Source organism: Mastigoproctus giganteus, chromosome 10 (assembly GCF_048544385.1).
Source record: "Mastigoproctus giganteus isolate SK-2022 chromosome 10, ASM4854438v1, whole genome shotgun sequence".
NCBI classification, from domain to species: domain Eukaryota; kingdom Metazoa; phylum Arthropoda; class Arachnida; order Uropygi; family Thelyphonidae; genus Mastigoproctus; species Mastigoproctus giganteus.
Genome location: NC_143584.1, coordinates 101,878,301 through 101,901,698, shown reverse-complemented (window position 1 = coordinate 101,901,698; position 23,398 = coordinate 101,878,301). Strand labels below are relative to the sequence as shown.

Here is a 23,398-nt window from a genome sequence, read left to right as displayed (position 1 = left end):
GAAATAACTGGGAGTAAAGTGGAGGAGAAACTGTTGAAGATAAACACAAGAAAGGCACCCGGGGTGGATGGAATCTATCGAGTTATATTAAAGGAGGCAGCAAAGGAAGTAAGCAAACCCTTAGCCATAATTATGAGAGCTTCCTTGGACTCAGGGGAGGTACCCATAGACTGGAAATGTGCAAATGTGACCCCAATTCACAAAGGAGGATCAAAGGCTGACACAAGTAATTATAGACCTCTGAGCTTAACTCCTGTTCCAGGAAAATTAATGGAGGCACTGGTTAAAGAAGCACTGCAGGATCATTTAGACAAGACTTCAGTTATAGCTCAGACACAGCATGGTTTTGTTAAGGGGAAGTCTTGCCTGACCAACTTGATTGGATACTATGATGCAGTCACAAAAGAACTGGATGCAGGGAATAACTTTGATATTATATACTTGGATCTTAGAAAGGCTTTTGATACTGTTGCACATGGAAGACTGCTACACAAATTGGAGCAGTGTGACATTGGAGGCAAATTGCTGCTATGGATAAAGGGGTGGTTGAGGAGGAGAAGATAGAGAGTGGTAATCAATGGACACTGCTCATCGTGGACTAATGTTATTAGTGGAGTCCCTCAGGGCTCAGTGTTGGGTCCATTATTGTTTTCTGTATTTATAAATGATATTGATGATGGTATATCAAGCTTAATGTCCAAGTTTGCAGATGATACAAAGGTTGGCAGGGTTGTCAAGGACACTACTGACACTATGCTGCTGCAACAGGATCTGGAAAGGTTGAGCAGATGGGCTGAGAGGTGGCAAATGAAGTTTAACATTGACAAATGTAAAGTACTACACATGGGAAACAGCAACCCCAGAGCAATGTATCAACTCTGTGGTACTACACTGACAGTGGTAGAGAATGAAAGGGACTTGGGGGTGGTTGTGCAGGCAGATATGAAGTTCTCTGAGTAGTGCAGACGGGCTGCAAGAGTAGCTCATGGAGTATTGTCAATGATATACAGGATTTTTTCCAGCAGGGATAAGGAAGTGATTATTCCATTGTATAAGGCAATGGTCAGGCCACACCTAGAGTACTGTATACAGGTCTGGAGGCCTCATTTCAAGAAGGATGTAGAGCTGCTGGAACGAGTACAGAGAAGGGCAACAAGATTAGTGAATGGAACAAAGGGGTGCTCTTATGAAGAAAGGCTTAAGTTTTGCAAATTACAGTGTCTGGAGACTAGGCACCAGCGAGGTGATCTGATAGAGGTGTATAAAGCCTTGAATGGTTTAAGCATGCTCAATGCTGATGGGATTCTTACTCTAGCTCAGAATAATCACCTGAGAGGGCATAAATTCAAACTGAGGAAAGACAGATGTAGGATAGACGTGCGGAAATTTGCCTTTAGCCAGCCGGTGGTTGGTTGGTGGAACAGACTTCCATCCCTTGTGGTGGAGGTTGATAGCCTAAATAAATTTAAGGCTCAGCTGGACAGGTATTTTGAACGAACAGAGGGGTGAAGTGGAAGTGGGGTTTTTTTTTTTGGCTGATGCTGCATAAGCTTGCTTGCTTTCTTGCATCAAATGCCTCTACTAATGCTAATCAGTGGACACTGCTCTTTGTGGACTAATGATATTAGTGTAGTCCCTCAGGGATGAATGTTGATGAATTCCTTCAGTGTTGGGTCCACTGTTGTTTTCTGTATTTATTAATGATATTGACGATAGTATATCAGACTTAATGTCCAAGTTTGGAGAAGATATGAAGGTTAGCAGCGTACTGTCATTAGTGTTAATGACACTAATGACAGTATGCTGCTGCAAAAGGATCTAGAAAAGTTGAGCAGATGGCTGGAGAGGTGGCAACTGAAGTTTGACATTGACAAATATAAAGTACTGCATATGGGAAGCAGTAACCCCAGAGTAACATATCAACTGTGTGGTACTACCACTGACAGTGGTAAATAATGACAAGGACCTGGAAGTAATTGTGCAGGGAGAAATCAAGTTTTCTGAGCAGTGCAGAAGGTCTGCAAGAGAAGCTCATGGTGTCTTGTCAATGATATACAGGAATTTTTCTAGCAGGGATAAGGTTAAAGAAGCACTGCAGGATACACCTTCAGTACTGTATACAGGTCTGGAGGCCTCTACATCCTTCCTAAAATGAGGTTACAACCTAAAACAAAGGGTTGCTCTTACGAAGAAAGGCTTAAGTTTTGCAAATTACAGTGTCTGGAGACTAGGCACCATTAATTTCCCTGATCTGATTGAGGTGTATAAAGCTATAAACGGTTTGAGCATGTTCAATGCTGATGGGATTCTTCCTCTTGCTGAGAATAATCGTCTGAGAGGGCATAAATTCAAATCGAGGAAAGACAGTTGTAGGATATATATACGGAAGTTTGCCTTTAGCCAGCGTGTGGTTGATTGCTGGAACAAATTTCCATCTGTTGTTGTAGAAGTTGACAGCTTAAATAGATTCAAGGCAGAACTAGACAAACATATGGAGCTAGTGGATGAGTTAAATTTGAATTTTTTTTTTATATTTGGCTGATTCTATATAAGCTTGCTTTCTTGCATCATGTGCCTTTACTAATGCTGTGTTGCATCTATCTGGGTGACCTGTGTGATAAAACTGAAATTCAAGGCTAAATTATACTGTTTACAAAGCACTATGCTGTTGGCAAAAAAGGGTATGTAGGACAACTTCAACTCATGAACTAACAAGTATTAGCTGGCACATGCAGATGGACCTGTACGTGATATGCAGAGCTTTTTGTTACATTATAAGAAAAGGTATTAATTTTACTTTTCTGATTATAACTATAGATATTAGTACCAATGTTAAAAAGAAGAATGTGTAATGGAGCAGTTATTGAAATTATTGCAGGTGAGGTGGAATGAAAGTATACCTGGATCACAACTAAACTGTATATGTCTGATGTCAGGTTTTTGTTTAATAACAAGAAGAATAAATGGTTTTTTGACAGTATGTAATTGTCTTATTTGTTTACCGGGCATGATGAGTTATAAACTGGACATGGAAAGTTATAAATTACATTATTTTGATTAGTAAAAAAATTCAGAGCTACAGGGCTCAATAACTTCCACGATTTTTTAATGTATTAAAAAATCAGAGCTTACCTCTTTTTTTTTTTTTGTGGAATGCTTCCACTCAATTCTCTCTCATATGTGATGAATAAAATAAGATGAAAAGAGGTGGAAAAAAACCAAATTAATGAATTTCCTCACTCATAGAGATACGAACAAATCTGATGTGCAATGGAATCGAAAGATGAGAGCCGAATAGAGAGAGATTATTTATATTGGTGCATGCGCAAAAAAGACCAGAAATCCGAAATTAGATAAGGCCATCTCGCATTGATAGAATGTTCGTGTAGTTTCATTTCAAGCGTTTCAGTGATCGATAATTTTATGTAATTGTGTTGTATATTTAAAATTACTGCTTCATCGAATAGGAATACGTGACCATCACTGACCGCATGAAAGGCCAACTCTGCTGCGTTTGTACTCAACGTGCAGACAAAACAGCATATTGCTTGAGACGAAAATCTAACGTGCAACGAGTGGAACCGTCATATGATGAATAACACTGACTACACGAAATCTTGTACACAACATCATTTACCTGTATCAAGCAAGAAGGAAGAATTGTGTGATTTTTATTATATTATGGAGCTTCTGCACTGGCCTGGCTACAATTTTGAATTCAGTATTTCTAAAGAGTTTATTAAGCTGCCTGTACCATTGTTCAATGTACGGTTTGGAAATAAAGTGTATTTTATTGGTATTATTAATGGGTATCATATTTGCTGTTTTATTTTTAGCCTGTAATCTGATTTGATTTATAACAGAGTGAGGATAGCCTCTGTTTAAAAACCTATCGGTTAGTGTAACAATTTCTAAGTATACGGTGGGTTCAGATGTGGAATATTTGTAAGCGTTAAAAAACTGGTTAAATATAATAGATCTCTTATACATGAATGGATGATAACTTCGGTAATGCTGGTACATCCCCAAATTGGTGGGTTTTTGGTAAATGCTAACTTGGATTTTTTGCATGTCACGTGTGAGAGTGAAATTTAAGAAATTTAGGCTTTTGTTTCTATCTGTTCCTCCTCCAGTGTATAATGTAGTCTCATGTGAATATTATTGAATACCCATAGAATGTCCTGAGTGGTGTTGTGATCAGTTATAACAAGTATATCATCAATATATCTCCCATAGAAAGTAATGCAGGGAAGAAACAGTGTTAAATGAATGTTCTCGATATTGGAAACATAGATTTATGCTATAAGACCGCTCAGGTTCAAACCCATCGGTAAACCAAAAACCTGTTTGTATATAGTCTCTTTAAATGTGAAATAGTTAGCTTCAAGAAGAAGTTTGATTAATTTAAAAATTTATTTTTTGGGTAATTTAGTGTGATTTATCGCGATAAAATCTTTGTTTAACAGTTCCCAAACTACATTGTGAGCTTAGCCCACATTTACATTGATGTACAAAGAGGTAACATCTAATGAAAATAATTTATCATGAATGCCAAGCGTAATGTCTTTAATACTATTAAACAAAGTTTCATAATTTTTATGAAACTTTATTTAATAGTATTAAAGTGTGCGACAGCCTTATCTAATTTCGGATTTCTGGTCTTTTTTGCACATGTGCCAATATAAATAACCTCTCTCTACATTTCAGAGTCAAATACACACAAAAACACTTCGCGATATTTCCCATCCTTTGAACACAGCGCTCAACCGAAAAGCGTGGTCTACTTAAGGAAGCTGTGCATTTCGTTTAATTTGAGTATTCATCCAAATCGTAACTTTTAATCCGTTTAATTTTAATGGTTTTTAATCTTTTTAATTGTGATTTTAATTTTTTATTATCGGAAGCAGTTTTAACTATTTATTCTGACACAATGTCTTCTCGCACTCATGGTCTTGCTGCGGTGGTTTCGTGTGTTTTGGGGTCGGATTGGGGCTCTCGGCTTTCGATTCCGTTGCAGATCAGATTTGGTCATATCTCTATGAGCAAGGGAATTCATTAATTCTTTTTTTTCACCTTTTTTCATCTTATTTTATTCATCACATGTGGGAGAGAATTGACTGGAAGCATTCCACGAAAAAGATTGAGGTAATCTCTTACTTTTCAATATATTAAAAAATCGTGGTAGTTATTGAGCCCTGTAGCTCTGAATTTTTTTACTAATTCTTAACCCCAGGATCCTGAGCTGGATATCATCATTATTCTCTTTCTTGGTGATTCCCTTCTACTTCTGATTCTCTCTCTCTCTCTCTCTCTCTCTCTAATAATAATAATAATAATAATGATAATAATTTGAATATCTTTCCCCGTTGACTTTGCCCTTAATTCCGCTCTCTCTCTCTCTCTCTCTCTTTCTCTCTCAACAGTCTATAGACATAATACATACATAATCTAAGTTTGACTATGAGAGATTTTTTGTATAATATGGTGCAAAATTACATCAAATTGACACAGAAATATTCCTTCCATGAAAATATTATGCCTAAATTTGCGAGTTAATCTTAATCATAGGTTTCCTGGTATTAGAGAACTGGCTTTTGTTAAGTCGCACCAAATTATTAAACTCACCTTAAATTCTCGTTTTGCGATGAAGAGGTGTTATTATTCTCAGGTGACTGCACTTCATGATAAAACAAAAAAAATATTTACATTCTAATGATTGGACCGTGTTAAAATGCTTTATAGAATTAAGGCAGGACGCATTGGCTATCGACTTAAAAAATAGGCACTCGCTTAAGTTAAATGCTTTACTAACAGTTTCATTTCGAGATCGACTCCCCTTATACAGATGCAATATACCCACCAATAACCCGTGCTTGTGTTCATGCAACAGACGCTCATGCACACAGAATATGTCCACTATTTTTAGACATAACACAGATCCAGCTTACATGTGTTCTTCCCCACATCATACGCATAATAAGGCGACATATAAACAAGTTACTAATTTGTCTTCATATGCGTTATCTGAGGATCAGATTTCTCTCCTTTCGAAGGGTCTGAACTTTAATTTACCTCTTCGTAAACTCCCCAAGAAACAATTTGTGATAGACTTTGGATGTGGTCTCCGCAACATTCCACAAAAAGACTTATTGGTTCAGCAGGTTAATCAGGTAATCAATAACTCCAAAACTCTTTGGGTACTCATACTTAATATGAATGAAATTACAGCATTGCGTAGTCTTAGAGGGAGCAAAGATATTGTTATCCAAAGAGCAGATAAAGGGGACACTGTAGTTATTATGGATAAAACAGACTATTTTAGAAAATTGGATTCTATTATATCGGACAATTCTACTTACAGAGTTATAGACCTGTCTGTATTCACAAATTTAGTAAACCAATACAACAAAACCTTAATTGCATATCGTAAGTGTGATTTTATTTCCATAGTCCAATTAAAAGAGCTGAAAGCGAGGACATACAATGTTCCTATACTTTTTTACTGAAGATGGTGGAGATTATACCATCCAGAACTTAACTTTCTAATATGTGGACATTTACAGAATATGGGCCAATGGACATAGGATCACCGAAAACCTATTTGTATATAGTCTCTTTAAACGCGAAATAGTTAGCTCCAAGAAGAAGTTTGATTAATTTAAAAATTTCTTTTTTGGGTAATTTAGTGTGATTTATCATGATAGAATCTTTGTTTAACAGTTCCCAAACTACATTAAGAGCATAGCCCACATTTACATTAGTGTACAAAGAGGTAACATCTAATGAAAATGATTTATCATGAATGCCAAGCGTAATGTCTTTAATACTATTAAATAAAGTGTCATAATTTTTTATGCCAAACCTAATCAACTGTCTAAATGGTTTAATGGTGTTGTATAAGTGAGCAGCTAAGTGTGGAAACACTTAATTTTTGTATGATACAATAGGGCGTACGGGAAAACTGGGTTTATGGGGCCTTTACAGCCAAGCTGGCAGCGCTGGGGATTGAGGTGGATCCGAGATGTGCCTGTGGGGAGCTTGAGTGCTGGGAGCACATTATGTATGATTGCACCCATTATGAGGACCTCAGGTGCAGACTGATCACTGCAATACACTACCTCCCCAAGAACTTGGAATCACATCTATTGGACTCACTTGAGGAATACAGGGAGCTAAAGGAATATGTCCAAAAACTATTTGGTAGGCGTAAAACATTGATAGCCATCTACAGAAGATAAAAAAAAAAACAAAAAAAACACAGAACATGCGTGGAGAGGACTCAAGGAGAACCTCGCCCAGGAACCTGCTTACTACTAATCATTTAAAACCAGCGATCGCAAGAATAACCCCATGGAGCTGCGGATCTTCCCATGATGAAGAGAACCACAGCCATAGCTAACAGACCAACAATGGACCTGACCAGTGTTCATAGCTGAGGAAAAATATGGCTACCAATGACAGAGAAGACCAACGAAGATAGAGAAACTCCAAGTTGCTGCCTCAACGGAGCCATATTGGCTCTATGCTCTGCACTCTCTTGTGCAGTGCAATTCTTTTACTCCCACACCCGGCAGGGGAGGGAGGTGACGGCTTGCTGTCGCCTCTCTTCCCTGCCACACCATTTCTTCCCTCTGGTGGGGCATGGGCATGCCTCACTGAAAAAATTGGGGGTCACCTACCCTATCGACCCTCTTCTTCCTATTTCACCCACCAGCCTTCATTCTCCCCTCCCAGCACTTTTTCTTGCACAGCGTATAGCCCTACACGTCCAAATACACCAAAAAATTTCGCCCAACCTTTTAGGCACTTCAGAAACAGGCTTTCAGCGTCAAACCCCATATTAGTGCTTTAATGTAAGTGATTTAAAATCAACCGCGGTCGTTCCAATTTTATTTTAGGTCCTAGCCACTAAAATCCCAGGAAAGTAAGTGGCAGGACCTGCCAGAGTACAATTGACTCAATGGTAACACCCGGCTAGCCTCCACGTGGCGAGGTATGGACAACGTCTGGTCCCATTAGGGGCCTGGCGGCCAATAAGCCGGATAAACAATGGGCACAACATATAACACTACTCATGACCCACACACTTCTAAATCTCTGGCTTTGACAGGGTACTGTCACCGATACATAGAACATTCGCGGAGATGGGAGAAATCCCAGGAGCCGCTAGACCCTCAATATACCTCATACCTCATACCTCATACGTTGCATGTTAGATTTACGTGTCAAGCAACATGCTGCTTCCGTCCGCAGGACATGTGCAAATGCGGCGGAGTTGGCCTTTCGTCCTGTGAATGATGGTCACGTATTCCTATTCAATGAAGTGGTAATTTTAAATATACAACACAATTACATAAAATTATTGATCGTTGAAACACTTGAAATGAAACTACACGAAAATTCTATCAATGTGGGACAGCCTTATCTAATTTCAGATTTTTGGTCTTTTTTGCGCATGTGCCAATATAAATAATCCCTCTATATTTCAGAGTTAAATACAGAGTTAAATAAAGAAAGATATTAAAACACATCGTGATATTTCCCATCCTGAGAACACGATGATAAACGAAAAGCGTGATCTGCTTAAGGACGGGAAATGCTGTGCATTTCGTTTAATTTGAGTATTCATCCAAATCGTAACTTTTAATCTGTTTAATTTGAAACCTTCCATCTGATCAACGATCGCCAGTATGGATTCCATCAGTGTCGATCCACTGTGATATTCTGGCTTATGTTACCCATTTATGGACAAATTCAATGGAAAAGTTCGGTGAAACACAAGCAGTTGCTCTTAACATCTCAAAGGCTTTCGATCGTGTTTGGTATAAAGGTCTTCTAAACAATCTCCATCTTATGGTTTGCCAACTGTTTTTTGTAATTGGTTATCCAGTTTTCTCTCTTATTGCTCACTGAGGGTGATGGTAGATGGCTCTCTGTCTTCTATCTTCTCCACTAATGCTGGTGTCCCCCAAGGTTCAGTTCTTTCCCCCACTCTTTTCCTTTTGTATATTAATGACCTTCTTCCATTGACTGGAAATCGTATCCATAGTTTTGCCGATGATAGCACATTGCATTCCACTTTCCATTTTGAGAAACCTTGCCCTACTCAATCAGCTTCAACTTCTCAAAAATCTGCTATCAATTCCTTAAATGCCAATCTCCAGGTAATTCTCCAGTGGGGCAAAGACAACTTAGTTGATTTCAATTCTTCTAAAATTGAGTCGTGTCTTATATCTTGAAAAAGGAATCTTCTGCTCCTATGCTTATCTTAGGTGAAACTCTGATTTCTAGGCAAAATGATATCTCTTTTGGGGATTACTCAGACTTCTAATCTCTCTTGGCACAAGTACATTACAAATATTGCTTTCTCTGCATCTAAAAAAACTTGATTTTCTTTTTTACTCTCAGCGTTACTCTTCTTCCAAACAGCTGTTCACTCTGTACAAATCACAAATCTGCCCTACCATGGAATATTGCTCCCACATCTTAGATGGTGCCCCCAAAACCTCTCCCAGGCTTCTTGATTCTGTTCAGAAGAGGGCAGTTAGGTTAATTAATGATTCATCTCTAACAGAGTCTCTCCACTTGCTGTCTCATAGATGTACTGCTTCTGCTGCATGCCTCTTCAACAGATACTTCCATGGGCATTGTTCTTCTGAATTGGTTTCTATAATTCCCACTCTCTCTCTCTTTCAAAACAGTCCGAACACGTGCTACCACCAGCCAATGTACATTTACTGTTCAAATTCAAACTCAGAAGAACCAACTTTTCATCTTCCTTGTTTATTCATTCAACTGCTGTTTTCTGGAACAACCTTCCTTCACACGTATTTCTTGAAAATTAGTCTACAGAAGTTCAAGTCCAATGTCAACAAATATCTTCTTTCGTCTGCTCAACCTCCAACCCAAGCACGGTACTAAGTACTATAGGTTCTAATACCTCTCGTGTTTGGGGTTCACATAAAAAAAAAAAAAAAAAAAATCTTTTTAATTGTGATTTTAATTATTTATTATCGGAAGCAGTTTTCACTATTTATTCTGACACAATGTCTTCTTTGCACTCATGGTCTTGCCGCAGTGGTTTGATGTGTTTTGAGGTCGGATTGGGGCTGTCGACTTTCAATTCCGTTGCGCATCAGATTTGGTCGTATCTCTATGAGTGAGGGAATTCATTAATTTGTTTTTTTCGCCTTTTTTCATCTTATTTTATTTGTCGCATATGGGAGAGAATTGACTGGAAGCATTCCACGAAAAAGATTGAGGCAATCTCTTACTTTTTAATATATTATTTTGGATTAAAATCAGATCCATTTTGTTTTTGCAAAGCGGAGGAAACTTGGCATCATTTTTTGTACAGTTGTCCAATTTATACTGAGTGGAGACATCAATTGAAGCCTGTGCTATCTGAATTAGCACAGGGTAATTAAGTTAATTATTTGAGTAATGTAAACTATTATTTGGCACTGGAAGAATATGGCATTCTCTTTCTGTTTGGTTAGTAGTCGATCGAGGATCTTGCTGGTGGTATTTTTTTTTTTTTTTTGTTTTCTTTTCCCTTCAACTTGCAGGGTGTTTTTTTTTTTTTTTTTTTTTTTTTTTTTGCACTCCAGGCTTGGACAGCCTGGGAGTGGGATTGCTTGGACCCTCTAGTCTTGCACATCCACTGTGGGTTCAGGATCATAGTGACTGATAGAACAGAAAGAATTAATAGACCCAGGCCCAGCTCCATGTGTCAGGGACGGGAAACAGGTTGCATTTGCCCATGTGGTGGCTGCTCCCTGCTGGAGAAGTGACCTGACAGAACAACACACTACAGTACAATAACATACACATATGCTTTATAGGCCAGCACGAGTTAATTTTGCCTGCAAAATATAGTGAAGATAGACAAAATTGTTGGAGCCATCCAACGGCGTGTATACACACACACATACATATCTTCATTAGTTTTGACAAATTAATGGAAGATCAGTCACTCAATGAATGATTTTTCTGACTTATCTATATTAAACTGTTTCTTTTTTGTTGAAAAAGTTAAATGATTAAAAGAGTGTTGTATACTTTCATCCGGTCTTTAGATAGTAGCAAGGAACTTTTAAAAATGTGTAATGGCCCTTAATTTTTTTATAAAACCCCTCCAGAAGAGAACTGCTATAGCATTTTTTTTCTTGAACTGCTTCACTTTTTTGTCTTGAAGACATTGTTTTATTACTAAAATCAAATGATCCTATGGCCATTGGCCCATATTCTGTAAATGTCTACATCATCCAGAAAGTTAAGTTCTGGATGGTATAATCTCCACCATCTACAGTAAAAGTTCTGACAGAAAGCCCAGATTGTAAAACAAGATAAGATATCTATGTTTCGAACATCTCCAAGAGCATTTGATAAACCAGACCCCATTTTAATAAGTTATTTGAAATATGCAAGTTTGCTAATTAATCTTATGCATTCCTTTTTCCAAATTCTGTTGATTTCACCAAATATTTTTATGCAGGCTCTACTGTCTTTGAACTAGTACTAACTTAAAATATTCTTGGGTCAACACTATTTGAAGACCCATATAAAATAGGATAGTCATTCATTTAAGATTTTACAATTTTCTTTTCCCAGATTTGCACCCTTTTAACCTTATATCAAGGAATGAATATTTCTTATAAAAAGGGGGGGGGGGAAGGTCACACCTGAATAAGTTTAAATTTAAAGAAAGATATATTTTTTGTATACACTATTTACAAGGTAAGATAATTATATCAGCACATACAGAATATATTGGCATTATAACTTCTGAAGGAAACTAACTTTCTGGACTTGACTGGCAGCCACCTTAAAATTAAATGCTCAGCTTAAAACTAACTTTTTATTTTCAATCTCATATAAAACAACCAGCTTTGTATCTAATCTGGAAACAAAATTAACATAGTGGCATTTTTTTTTATATAGTTCCTTCATAGGCCACAATATCTTTTTATTAGTTCAGAAGTTATATTGGCAGCCTCTTTCAGATCAGAAAAAGATTTTATTCTCTCCTAACTGATTTATCTTCAAAATCCTGAAGAGATTATTTTCTACCTAAAACGCTAACTCTATGACAAAGAACTGCTTTCTTCTCAAGTGTTCCATTTTTATTTTTGCTTTGGTATGAAAGAAAACGGAAATTCTATTAGGAGGGGGGAAACAAACAAACAAAAAAAAAAACGATACTGATTAGGGTAAAATGAATCAGGAGGATACGGCGGAAAATCTATGGGTTGCTTGCTAAGGACATTTAATTTACTTTCTCACTGATTCAAGCAAAAAACTTATTTTCTAGGAGGATAATTTTTTTTGGTCTGATTCTGCTACTAATCTGCTGACACTGACAATTGTCTTACTTATGTTAACAGTAGAAGGAAAGGGGTGAATCAGATTGGTTCACTTGCTGTTGATGGTTTAACTCTTGATAAACCTGCTCAGGCTGCTGAGAGGCTGAATGGGTATTTTGCATCTACACTCAGAAGGAGGAATGTTTTAGGGAGGCAGATGACAGAAATTTATCAAGCTCTAACAGGGAGGTGAATGATTTTCTGATAACTGAGGGGAAAGTGGAAGAGAAATTGTTGAAGTTAAATATAAAAAAGTCACCTGGGGTAAGACGGGATATATTCAATCATAATAAGGTTAGGCAGCAAAAGAGGTAAGCAAACCATTACCATATAATTATGCGTGTATCTTTGGATTCAGGGGAGGTGTGGACTCGAGATGTGGGAATGTATCCCCAATTCACAAATGATGATCAAAGGATGATATGAATAATTACAGACCTTTTAATCTAATTTCTGTTCCATGGAATATAATGGAGTTACTGGTTAAAGAAGAAATGCAGGACCATCTAGAGAGGAGAGAATTATAATTAAAACACAGCATGGGTTGTTAAGAAGAGATCTTGTCTAATCAATATGGTTGGATACTATGATGCAGTGACAAAGGAACTGGATGCAAAATAATTTTGATATTATATACTTAGATTTCAGGAAAGCTTCTGATACTGTTGCACATAAAACACTGCGGTACAAATTGGAGCAATGCGGCATTAAGGAAAAGTTGCTGCTATGGATATAGAGTTAGTTTGTTTGTTTAGGGATTTTTTAGGTGCATTGGCATTTATGGCCATAGTGCGCAACATAGGGATGGTTGAGTGGGAGAAGACAGAGAGTGGTTATCAATAGACACTCTTCTTTGTGGGCTAACATTGTTAATGGAGCCCCATATTGTTCAATGCTGGGCTAATTGCTGTTTTCTGTATTTATTAAAGATACTGATGAGAGTATACCAGGTTTATGTCTAGGTTTGTAGATGATACAAAGGTTGGCAGGGTAATTAACAGTAATGAAGGTATGCTGCTGCAACAAGATATAGAAAAATTAGGCAGATGGGCTGAAAAATGGCAATTGAAGTTTAACATTGACAGATGCAAAGTACTGCATATGGGTAGCACTAACCCCAGAGAAATGTACCAATTGTGTGATACTACACTCAGGGTAGTGGAAAATGAAAAAGACCTGGGGGTAATTGTGCAGTCAGATATGAAGTTCTCTGAGCGATGCAGACAGCCTGCCAGGACAGCTCATGGGGTTTTGTCAATGATAGACAAAAATTTTGTTAGCAGTGATAAGAAGGTGATTATCTCACTGTATAAGGCAATGGTTAGGTCACATCTTGAATACTGCATACAGGTCTGGAGGCTAATTTAAGGAAGGATGTAGAATTCTGAGAATGGTGATGAATTTGTGAGGGGCTTATCAAGAAACACTTCAGTTCTGCAAATTGTAGCATTTGGAGACTAATCACCTGTGAGGTGATCTGACTGAGATGTTTAAGGCTTTGAATGACTTGAGCAAACTGAATGCTGATGGGATTCTTGCTCTTGTTCAGACTAGGCACATGAGGAGGCATAAATTCAAAGTGAGGAAAGATAGTTGCAGAATAGATGTGTGAAAGTTTGCCTTCAGCCTACGGAGAGTTGATTGGTGAAACAAGCTTCCATCCATTGTTGTGGAAGTGGGTTGTGTGAAATGAGATTTTTTTTTTTTTTTTTGGCTGATGCTTTATAAGCTTGCTTTCTTGCATCATCTGCCACTATTAATAGTAATAAACTAGTAGCCAAATTCTTGCATCTGCCAACACTGTCTCCAGTACATGATTGGCCACGTAGTGCTCATAGATATTTGTGAACATATTAGTATCACTGGTACACTTGTTAAATAATTTTAATATCTGCTATAAATATATTAGATATTTAATATTTAATTTGCTGTATAAAGATTAAGTTAAAAATCATAGAAAATATTAAAGTTTTATTAAAATTATAATTAAATTTTTATTACGAGTGAATTAAAATGTTGTATATCATCTAAAATCAGTGTGAACAATTTTGTCAAGGTTTGATTCTGTGCGTAAAAATTTAAGGCATCTACTTTTAATATTCTGTAATAAACAAATTTATCAAATTTGTTTGTTATTAGTACTTTTAATTTCCAAATGGCAGCCAAATATGTTTAGGATGTTTGATGTTTACTATTTTTGAAATTTAGGTAATTCAAAATTTTACAATATCTTGAATTTCAAATAAATGTTTTACTGTATATAAAATTACAGTTATTAATTCTCTCATATTTTTAATATTTTTTATTTCATAGTTTTATTAAATGTTTAATAAATTATCTTAATTGAAATAAATTTTAATAAGTTTTTGCTGATTTTTATTGTATTGTTTTCATGTGGCATTCACTGAAAAAAGCCTTATGTTTCGATGTGTTCTGAAAAGTGAAGAAAACTGTTTCCATATAATAAAAAGAAACAAAGAATCTTAATTTAAAAATAGTAATTAGTAAGCGATTCTATGAACTACTTACACTAGATACAGTTTGATGAAGGGGAAATTTTCCACTGTCTTCAAGATTGCACCAATTAGGATCTGCTCCATATGCCAATGCTTCCGACATAACTGGAACATTATGAGCACTAGCAGCCCTGTATAATTCATATGTATTCAAAATTACTATTATTATTTATTTGCTGAAAGAATGATATTAGCGATTCTTTGGAAAATTACCTTAAAATATAGTAATTTGATCCCTCATGAACACTTACTATATGAAAATAACAAAAAACTGCTTCTTTCATTGGCAAAAAAAAGGAACAATTCCTTTGTTAAAAAAATAATAAACCAACCATTCAGGTAAGAAATAATCAATGAATTATAAGAAAAATAAGTTGGTAATACTGACCATACTTTCTAGTATTTGATTACTTACCTCTGACAGGGAAAAAAAAAGAAGCTTAATAATATAGTTCTAGCCATTCCTGGCAATCACCAATAGGGCATGGATTAAAGAGCTGAAAAGACTGAATGGATACTTAACAGATAACAGAACAGATGATATTAGAAAAATGCATTAAACATATAAAAATGGAAATGCTTATTCTGTTCCTCATGGCTAAATCTGATTATATACATGCATGAGCCAAAACATTATGACCAACCCTTGTCTCCATGATAACTTGTACCCCACAACAGCTAGGAGTAATGTCACTAAGCAGCACATTCCCCTATGCAATAGGGAAATGAAATGACCTGATGGAGTTCAAATGGGAAATGATTTGCTGCACTAGGAAGGGGCCAGCATCTCAGAAACTGCCTGGGACAGCTCGTGATTCCTCACCAGAGTGCACAGGGAAATGTTGACCATTCACCATCAAAACCTCAGCCTGCAGTGGGTATGGGAGCATCGTTCTTGGAGATTGCACGACTGGAAAAGAGTTGTCTGGTGTCTGATTAATCAAGGTTTCAGCTCCATTATGCTGATGAATGGATGCATATTTGATGACCAGAAAGAAAATGGCTGCAACCAGACTGCACAACTGGATGAAAACAGGACAGTAGTGGTGGTATCATGATCTGGGGATGTTTTCAACAGGAACATTGAGGGTGTGTTCAACAGGAACAAGGGGACCCAGTGATGTCCTCTCATTTACTTGGTACCCTCGTTCTTGTTGAACACACCTTCAATGCCACTGGCTCCTACCTCGCCACTGTTTCAGACCAAGTTTTGCTTTACATAATGAATGCGCATCCAGATGGCACTAGACTCTTTCATCAAGACAACACCCTTTGTCACAAGCTGCACATTGTGCAGGAATGGTCAGAGGATCATATTCAAGCATTTTGTGTGCTCCCCTGCCCATCAAATTCCTCTCAACATCAATCCCAGCACACTACTGTGGGATGCAATGGAATGCAGCATTCATCAGACCACGTTACAGCCTCGCTCTATTGCCAAACACCAGGACATTTTTCTGCCCAGTGGGTCCAGGATACCTGAGAATGCCTTCTCCAGTCTCACAGAGTCAATAGTATACTGATGGCGTACCACTAGGGACAGGGAGACTATCATTGGTTGACAGTCAAGGAAAACAGTGGTTAGCACATTCTGCCCAGGAACAACAGATGGCTCATGATTGCTCAATTAATGGTAGACTACAACCGTGACGCACAGAAAACAGCCTCTGAGCACACCATCCAGCGGATGCTCTTGTGGATAGGCCTATGGAGTATGTGACCTGTTCATGTGCCCATGCCGACTGACTGTCATCAACAATTCTGCCTGCAGTGGGCACAGAAGCACCATTCCTGGACACTGAATGACTGGAAAAGAGTTGCCTAGTCTGACAAATCAAGGTTCTAGCTCCACCATGCTGATAGATGGGTGAGCAGTGCTCCATCATGCTGATAGAACAGTGAGCAGGTGAACAGTTGGATGAAAACAGGCCATGAGATGGTTATCATCCCCATTTAACACACTACACCACTACCAGATCCTACTTCAGCATTGTTTCAAACCAAGTTTTGCCCAACAAGGGGACAGTGTATTCAGATGGAACCAGATTCTTTCAACAAGACAACACCCTGTCACAAGGCCTGCATTGTGTAAGAATGGTTCAAGGACCATGTGAAGCATTTTGTGTGCTGCCCTGGCTGTCAAATTCCTCCAACATCGATCCCAACATTTGTGCAATGCAGTAGTTAGTTAGTTAGTTAGTTATTTGGTTTTTAGGAGCATTAGCAACTAAGGCCATATTGCTCCGGGATATGCGGCGGTCATTTCCTGACCTTTCCGCATCTTCCGTATTTGGTGGTGACGGGCTCGAACCCCGGTCTAATCAAGAAGCGTCTGCTACGCACTGCTGCTCCTTCCCACCTGGCTACGGAGATGCCCCATGCAGTAGAACACTACAATCGTCAGTCACTGGAGTGAGGAACAGAGAGCCTCACTCCAGTCACTGGGATGTCCTTCTGTCCAGGATACCTTCCACAGTCTTATGGAGTTGATGCCATGCTGGGTGCATGCAGTTATCATGGGAAAGGCGGCCCAATACATTTTTAGGTAGTAATGTTTAGGCTCATGAGTGTATAACTTAAATATAACTCATCTGGAAGTTTGCAAGCTATTAATATGTTTCAGCCTTAAGGTTTTCAACTGCTGTTAGTATCGACACATATTAGTACTGGAAACAATGAAAGGAAATAAGTAAGTTATTATTGGGTATTATTGTTAAATTGTTTTATAATATCTTGATTTACAATGCCAGTTAGTCACTTGCACGAGTGCATCAATTATTTAACTTCAAATTTTAAATTTAACTTGTTAAATTCTGTTTAACATCCCAAACTTGATTCCTGGTTGAAACTTTTCAGATGCAGAACTCAAGGCCAATATCATGAACAAACATAGTATAGTATAGTATACTATATAATAGATTATTGTTAAGTAATACATCTGGAATTTTTCAGACTTCTTAATCCATTAAGAAGTCTGAAATCTTAATCACAGAATATATTAGACATTTCATATAAGGCTTACATTACCATTCAAAATCTTAATACCGGTATTTCGGTATTTTTAATTTATGAAACTGGGATACTGGTATTCCAAAAACAAACATTTTTCTCAATAAATTTTGATGACAATTAGGTGCAATAAAGTAAGGAAAAAATAAGTAATGTAATTACTTGAATTCATGTTTTAAATAAACTTTTATTGGAATAAAAAATATTCTGAAAAAAATTATTAAAAATACAGTTATTCTAATAACAAAAAAAATATATATTGATATTGCAAAGTTTAGTTATGTTTACGCATCCGTACTATCTGTCTGAATAAAGTGAGCTCTTAAGAAACATAAGCATATAGTGTTATCATTTAAACTGGATCTAATTTTGGTACATATTTGATTAGTGGCAGAAAACGTTCTTTCGGATTCTATGCTGGATGGTGCTATTGTACTGAGATAGTCGTAGACAATCTCAGTCTGTATATTCTAGGCTTTGAACTTTTTTAGAAGTAATATTTAAAAAGTATTTCATGAATTTCCCATTCAAGTTTATCTTTTAAAATCTCATTAGAGTGGGGCAATTTCTTATTTTGGAAAGAATTTTCGGAACACTGATGTTTTGTCCCATGTTGGTCTTCCAAGGTTTATCATTTTCTGAAGGAGAAAGACGTTTTATTAAGCGAAGTATAATTTTCACTATATTATCTTTACTGAGTCTGGCAGAAAGCAAAGAGTCAGGATAAGGAATAAAGAAGAGAGCAAAGGGTGCAGTTAAGGAATTATTCACATATATAATGCAAAGAAGAGGACAAATCAGATTGGACCCATATGTAATTGCATGGGATAGCATTAGCCCCAAAAGATGTTGCAGGTGAACTCAACAGTTACTTTGCATCGATATTTACAAAAGAAAAACCCTTTATGTCAATGGGAACATATGGGAGTGAAGTGGAAAAATATGTAATTAATGATATTGAAATTTCATGATTATTTTATAAAAAAACTTTCACACCTATAAGCGAGTAAGGCTCCTGCATTGATGACATATACCCTATAATTTTAAGGGAGATGGCAAGTGAGTGCATTACACCACTAAGGCTAATTATGAGAGCATCACTGGACTCAGGAGAAATTCCGTTGGTTTGGTGCCAATGTATCGGCAATACATAAGGGCGGTTCTAAGAGTGTAGTGGGAAAATACCGACTGGTCAGTCTAACTTCAGTAGTAGGGAAAATCATGGAGGCAATGATCATGGGTGAAATTCAAGATCATTTAGATAGAAATGAAATTCTGAATGATATACAGCACATATCATTTACGGTTTTGTAAAGGGACAATCGGGTTCAACTAATTCTGCTTAGCTATTTTCACAGGGTCACTCATGAGCAAGATTTAGGGAATAATTTCTACATTGTTTTTTTTTAGATTTCAGCAAAGCACTTGATTCAGTCAGAGATGAGAAGTTAATTTATAAGCTGGAACAGGATAAAATCACAGGGAAAATCCTTAGATGGATAGCAGGCTGGCTTGAGAGCACCAGGCAGAGGGTTTTGATAAATGGTTATTCCTCAGATTGGGTTAATGCAAGAAGTGGTAACATAATCATTATCTCAATAATGATCCCCAAGGATCATTATTGAGACAACTGTTATTTTTGATTATCTTAAATAACATCCATGAAGGGATGAAGAGCATGATGTCTAAACTTGCAGGTGATGTACAGATTGGTAGAGTAGCTAATGATCACTGCCAAGCACAGCTTCTTCAGAGTGACCTAGATAGACTTCTGGATGGTCAGAAAAGTGGCAGCTATGCTTTAATTCAGCAAAATGCAAGGACTTACACCTCAGGAACAGCAACCCCAAAATAACTTTTACACTTGGTGAAGTTTAACTAAAGTCAGCACTGGAGGAAAGAGAGTTGGGAGTTACGATACGGTCAGACATGAAGTTCTCCGAGAATTGTGAATGGGTTGAATTAGGACAAAATTTTCATAGTTATAAATGATTCTAGAACTAGGGGCCATAAATTAAAGTTATGGGAGGGGGGAAATAGTTTAGACTGGATTGCAGAAAGTTTTATTTTAGCCAGTGAGTTAGAAATTACTGGAATATGTTACTTAAATGAGTGGCTGGGAAAATTCAAAGGTCAGCTGGATGGGAGGAGGGAAATGCATAGGTTGCCTATTTGCTTTTCTTTTATTATTTATTTTATTTTATTATAATTTTACTCTTTTTTTTTTTTTTTTTTCTCCTGGTGCAACATAAGCCTTAGGCTTCCTTGCACCACATGACCATTACTAATACAAAATAATTTGCTATTGTATTGTGTCCCGCTTTGCAAATACTGAAGAAATTGTAATAAATTTGTACGCTTCTGTGAAGTATGGGGTTTCAATGCCGTATGCAATTCTCTAGCTGTTTCAGAATTTTGATTGCCAAGAGTTCTCATAAAAGTTTTTTTTTGGCAGCATCTGCAGTTAAAAGATTTGCTTCTTTGTGGCATAGTGCATCTATCACTATCTTTCTAGGTATTAATATAGATATAGCCACAAATAATAAATTAAATTCTTCCTCACAGAAATAAATACTTGAATCTAAATAAATTAAAGCTTTCTGCATACAATATCTCAACTCAAAAAAACTTTCAAGCATGGATAATAAACTGCTCCAATGGGTCATGGAATCTAATTGCATTACAAATTATTTCCCAAATTCTGCTGCAGTAAAACTTTCATATTTATAATTTTTGTATATATTTATAATTTTTGGTTTGTGGTTATAAAATCACATAATTATTTTTTATATTAGTACCAAAAAACTGGTATTTTTGTGTCCATACCAGTATTTGAATATTGGAAAAAAAAAAAAAAAAAAGACCAGGATCCCAGTATTCGGAATCTTGGTATTCTAAGCCTTTGTTTCATACCTATTAAGAAACATTGTTCAAGGTTTAGGCCTAAATGGTTGTCAAATGAACTAATGACACTCGTGGCAGAGAAGAAAAATGCAGGGATGCATATAAATTATCAAGCAACAGAGAAGCCTATTGCAGATATAAGCTAGTCTGTAATCAAGTCACAAAGGAGATTAGGCAAATGAAGGCAGATTACCAGAAATCTTTGGCAAAGAATGCTAAAAAAAAACAGCAAGAATTTCTTTACTTATATAAACTCTAAAAGAAAGGGGATGAATCAGATTGGTCCACTTGATATCGATGGTTCGACTGTTGATGATCCAGCTCAGATAGCAAACAAACTAAATGAGTATTCTGCATCTACATTCACACATGAGGAGTTATTAAGGTTTGAAAATGCCAGAAGGTTGCAAATTGTAGCAGAGTGGAGGAGAAATTGTTGAAGTTAAACATAAGAAAGGCACATGGAGTGGATGGGATCTATCCAGTTATATTAAAGGAGACAGCAAAGGAACTAAGCAAACCCTTAGCCATAAGTACGAGAATATCCTTGGACTTGGGGGGGGGGGTCTACACGGGCTGGAGATGTCCCAATGTATCTCCAATTCACAAAGGGGGATCGAAGGGTGACACGAGTAATTACACACCAGTTAGTTTAACTTCTGTTCCAAGTAAAATAATGGATTCACTGGTTAAAGATGCATTGCAGGATCATCTAGACAAGGCTGCAGCAATAATTCAGACACAGCATGGGTTTGTTAAGGGAAAGTCTTGTCTCACAAATCTGATTGGATACTATGATGTGGTTACAAAGGAACTGTATGCAAAAAATAATTTTGATATCATATACTTGGATTTCAGGAAAGCTTTTGACACTGTTGTACATGGAAGACTACTGTACAAATTGGAGCAGAATGGTATTAAGGGTAAGTTGCTACAATGGATAAAAGGTTGGTTGAGCGGGAGAAGACAAAGGGTGATAATAAATAGGCGCTGATCTTTGTGGACTAATGTTATTAGTGGAGTTCCTCAGGGTTCGGTGTTGGGCCCACTGTTGTTTTGTATGTTTATCAATGATATTGATGAAGGTTATATCAGGCTTAGTGTCAAAGTTTGCAAATGATACAAAGGTTGCCAGGGTTGTTAGGTTTAACATTGACAAATGCAAAGTACTGCATATGGGTAGAAGTAACCCCAGAGGAACATACCAACTGTGTAGTACTACACTTAGGGTGGTAGAAAATGAAAAAGACCTGGGAGTAATTGTGCTGTTATGCTATGTTATTTTGGTTTTTAGGAGAATTAGCAACTAAGGCCATATTGCTCCGAGAATATGCGGTGGTCATTCCCTGACCTTTCCGCATCCTCCGTATTTGGTGGTGGTGATGGGCTCGAACCCCGGTCTAATTTAGAAGCGTGTGTTACATACTGCTGCTCCTTCCCACCTGGCTACAGAAGCGCCAGTAACTGTGCAGTCAGATATGAAGTTTTCTAAGCAATGCAGTCAGGCTGCAAGAGCAGGTCATGGGGTTTGTCAATGATATACAGGAATTTTGCTAGCAGGGAAAAGAAGATGATTATTGCTTTGTATAAGGTCAGGACCTGGAGGCCTCATTTTAGGAAGGATACAGATTTGCTTGATGGTGCAAGAAGGGGAACAAGATTGGTGAGGGAAATGAAGAGATCCTCTTACCAAGAGAGGCTTAAGTTCTGCAAATTGCAGTGGCTGGAGACTAGGCACCTGCGAGGTGATCTGATTGAGGTGTATAAGGCCTTGAATGGGTTGGACACTCTGAATTCTGATGGGTTTTTTCCATTTGCTCAGATTACGAACCTAAGAAGGCATAAATTCAAACTGAGGAAAGACAGTTGTAGAATAGATGTGCGGAAATTTGCCTTTAGCCAGCGGGTGGTTAATTATTGCTGGAACAAACTTCCATCTGTCGTTGTGGAAGTTGCTAGCTTAAATAAATTCAAGGAGGAACTGGACATTTAGAGGGAATGGTTGTGTGAATTTTTTTTTTTTTTTTTGGCTGATGTTACATAAGCTTATACACTTGCTTTCTTGCATCACATTACTCTATTACTATTATTATCGAGCACCAGCAGTATTCTGCGGCTATCTTTGGTGAAATGGGCTTCAGAAAATCACCCAATAATTAGCAAATTTAGATCTCAGGCTGCCAGTTTGCTTATATATACTGCTGGAAATTAGAAATTTAATCCTATAAAACATCATCATCTGGAATGATGCATGATGATGATGTTTGCAGACTTTCAGTTGTCCATTTTACAATCTTCAAAAGTCTGCAAACATTTCTATATTCTACACTCCATTTTAGAGCAGTCAATAATTTTTGAGCATATATCTAACAAAATCGGAGGAAAACATAAATAAATCCCACAGTTTAAAATACACTGTGTATTTTAAATAAATGAAAATAAAATGAAATGCAAATGTTTCATGAGTGTAAGACATTTATATTTTTGTATGTTTCTCTCATACAAATATATAAAGGTATGTAGTTAATATTGGACTTTATAAAAGAGCAAGAGTTTTTTGCACATCTTTTTCGTGTTTCTATACATTGGGTAGCCAAGGAGGTA

The 23,398-nt window shown here is 37.1% G+C and overlaps 1 protein-coding gene across 1 annotated transcript in view; it reads right to left on the bottom strand.

Annotated features, from left to right (window-relative positions):
- The window catches only part of CenB1A (Centaurin beta 1A), an 806,494-nt gene that overhangs the window by 90,077 nt on the left and 693,019 nt on the right, over window positions 1-23,398 (bottom strand). Inside the window, exon 20 of the mRNA XM_090384002.1 lies at window positions 14,895-15,012. Coding sequence (XP_090240128.1) covers window positions 14,895-15,012 — 118 coding nt within the window. The remainder of the gene's footprint in view (window positions 1-14,894; window positions 15,013-23,398) is intronic.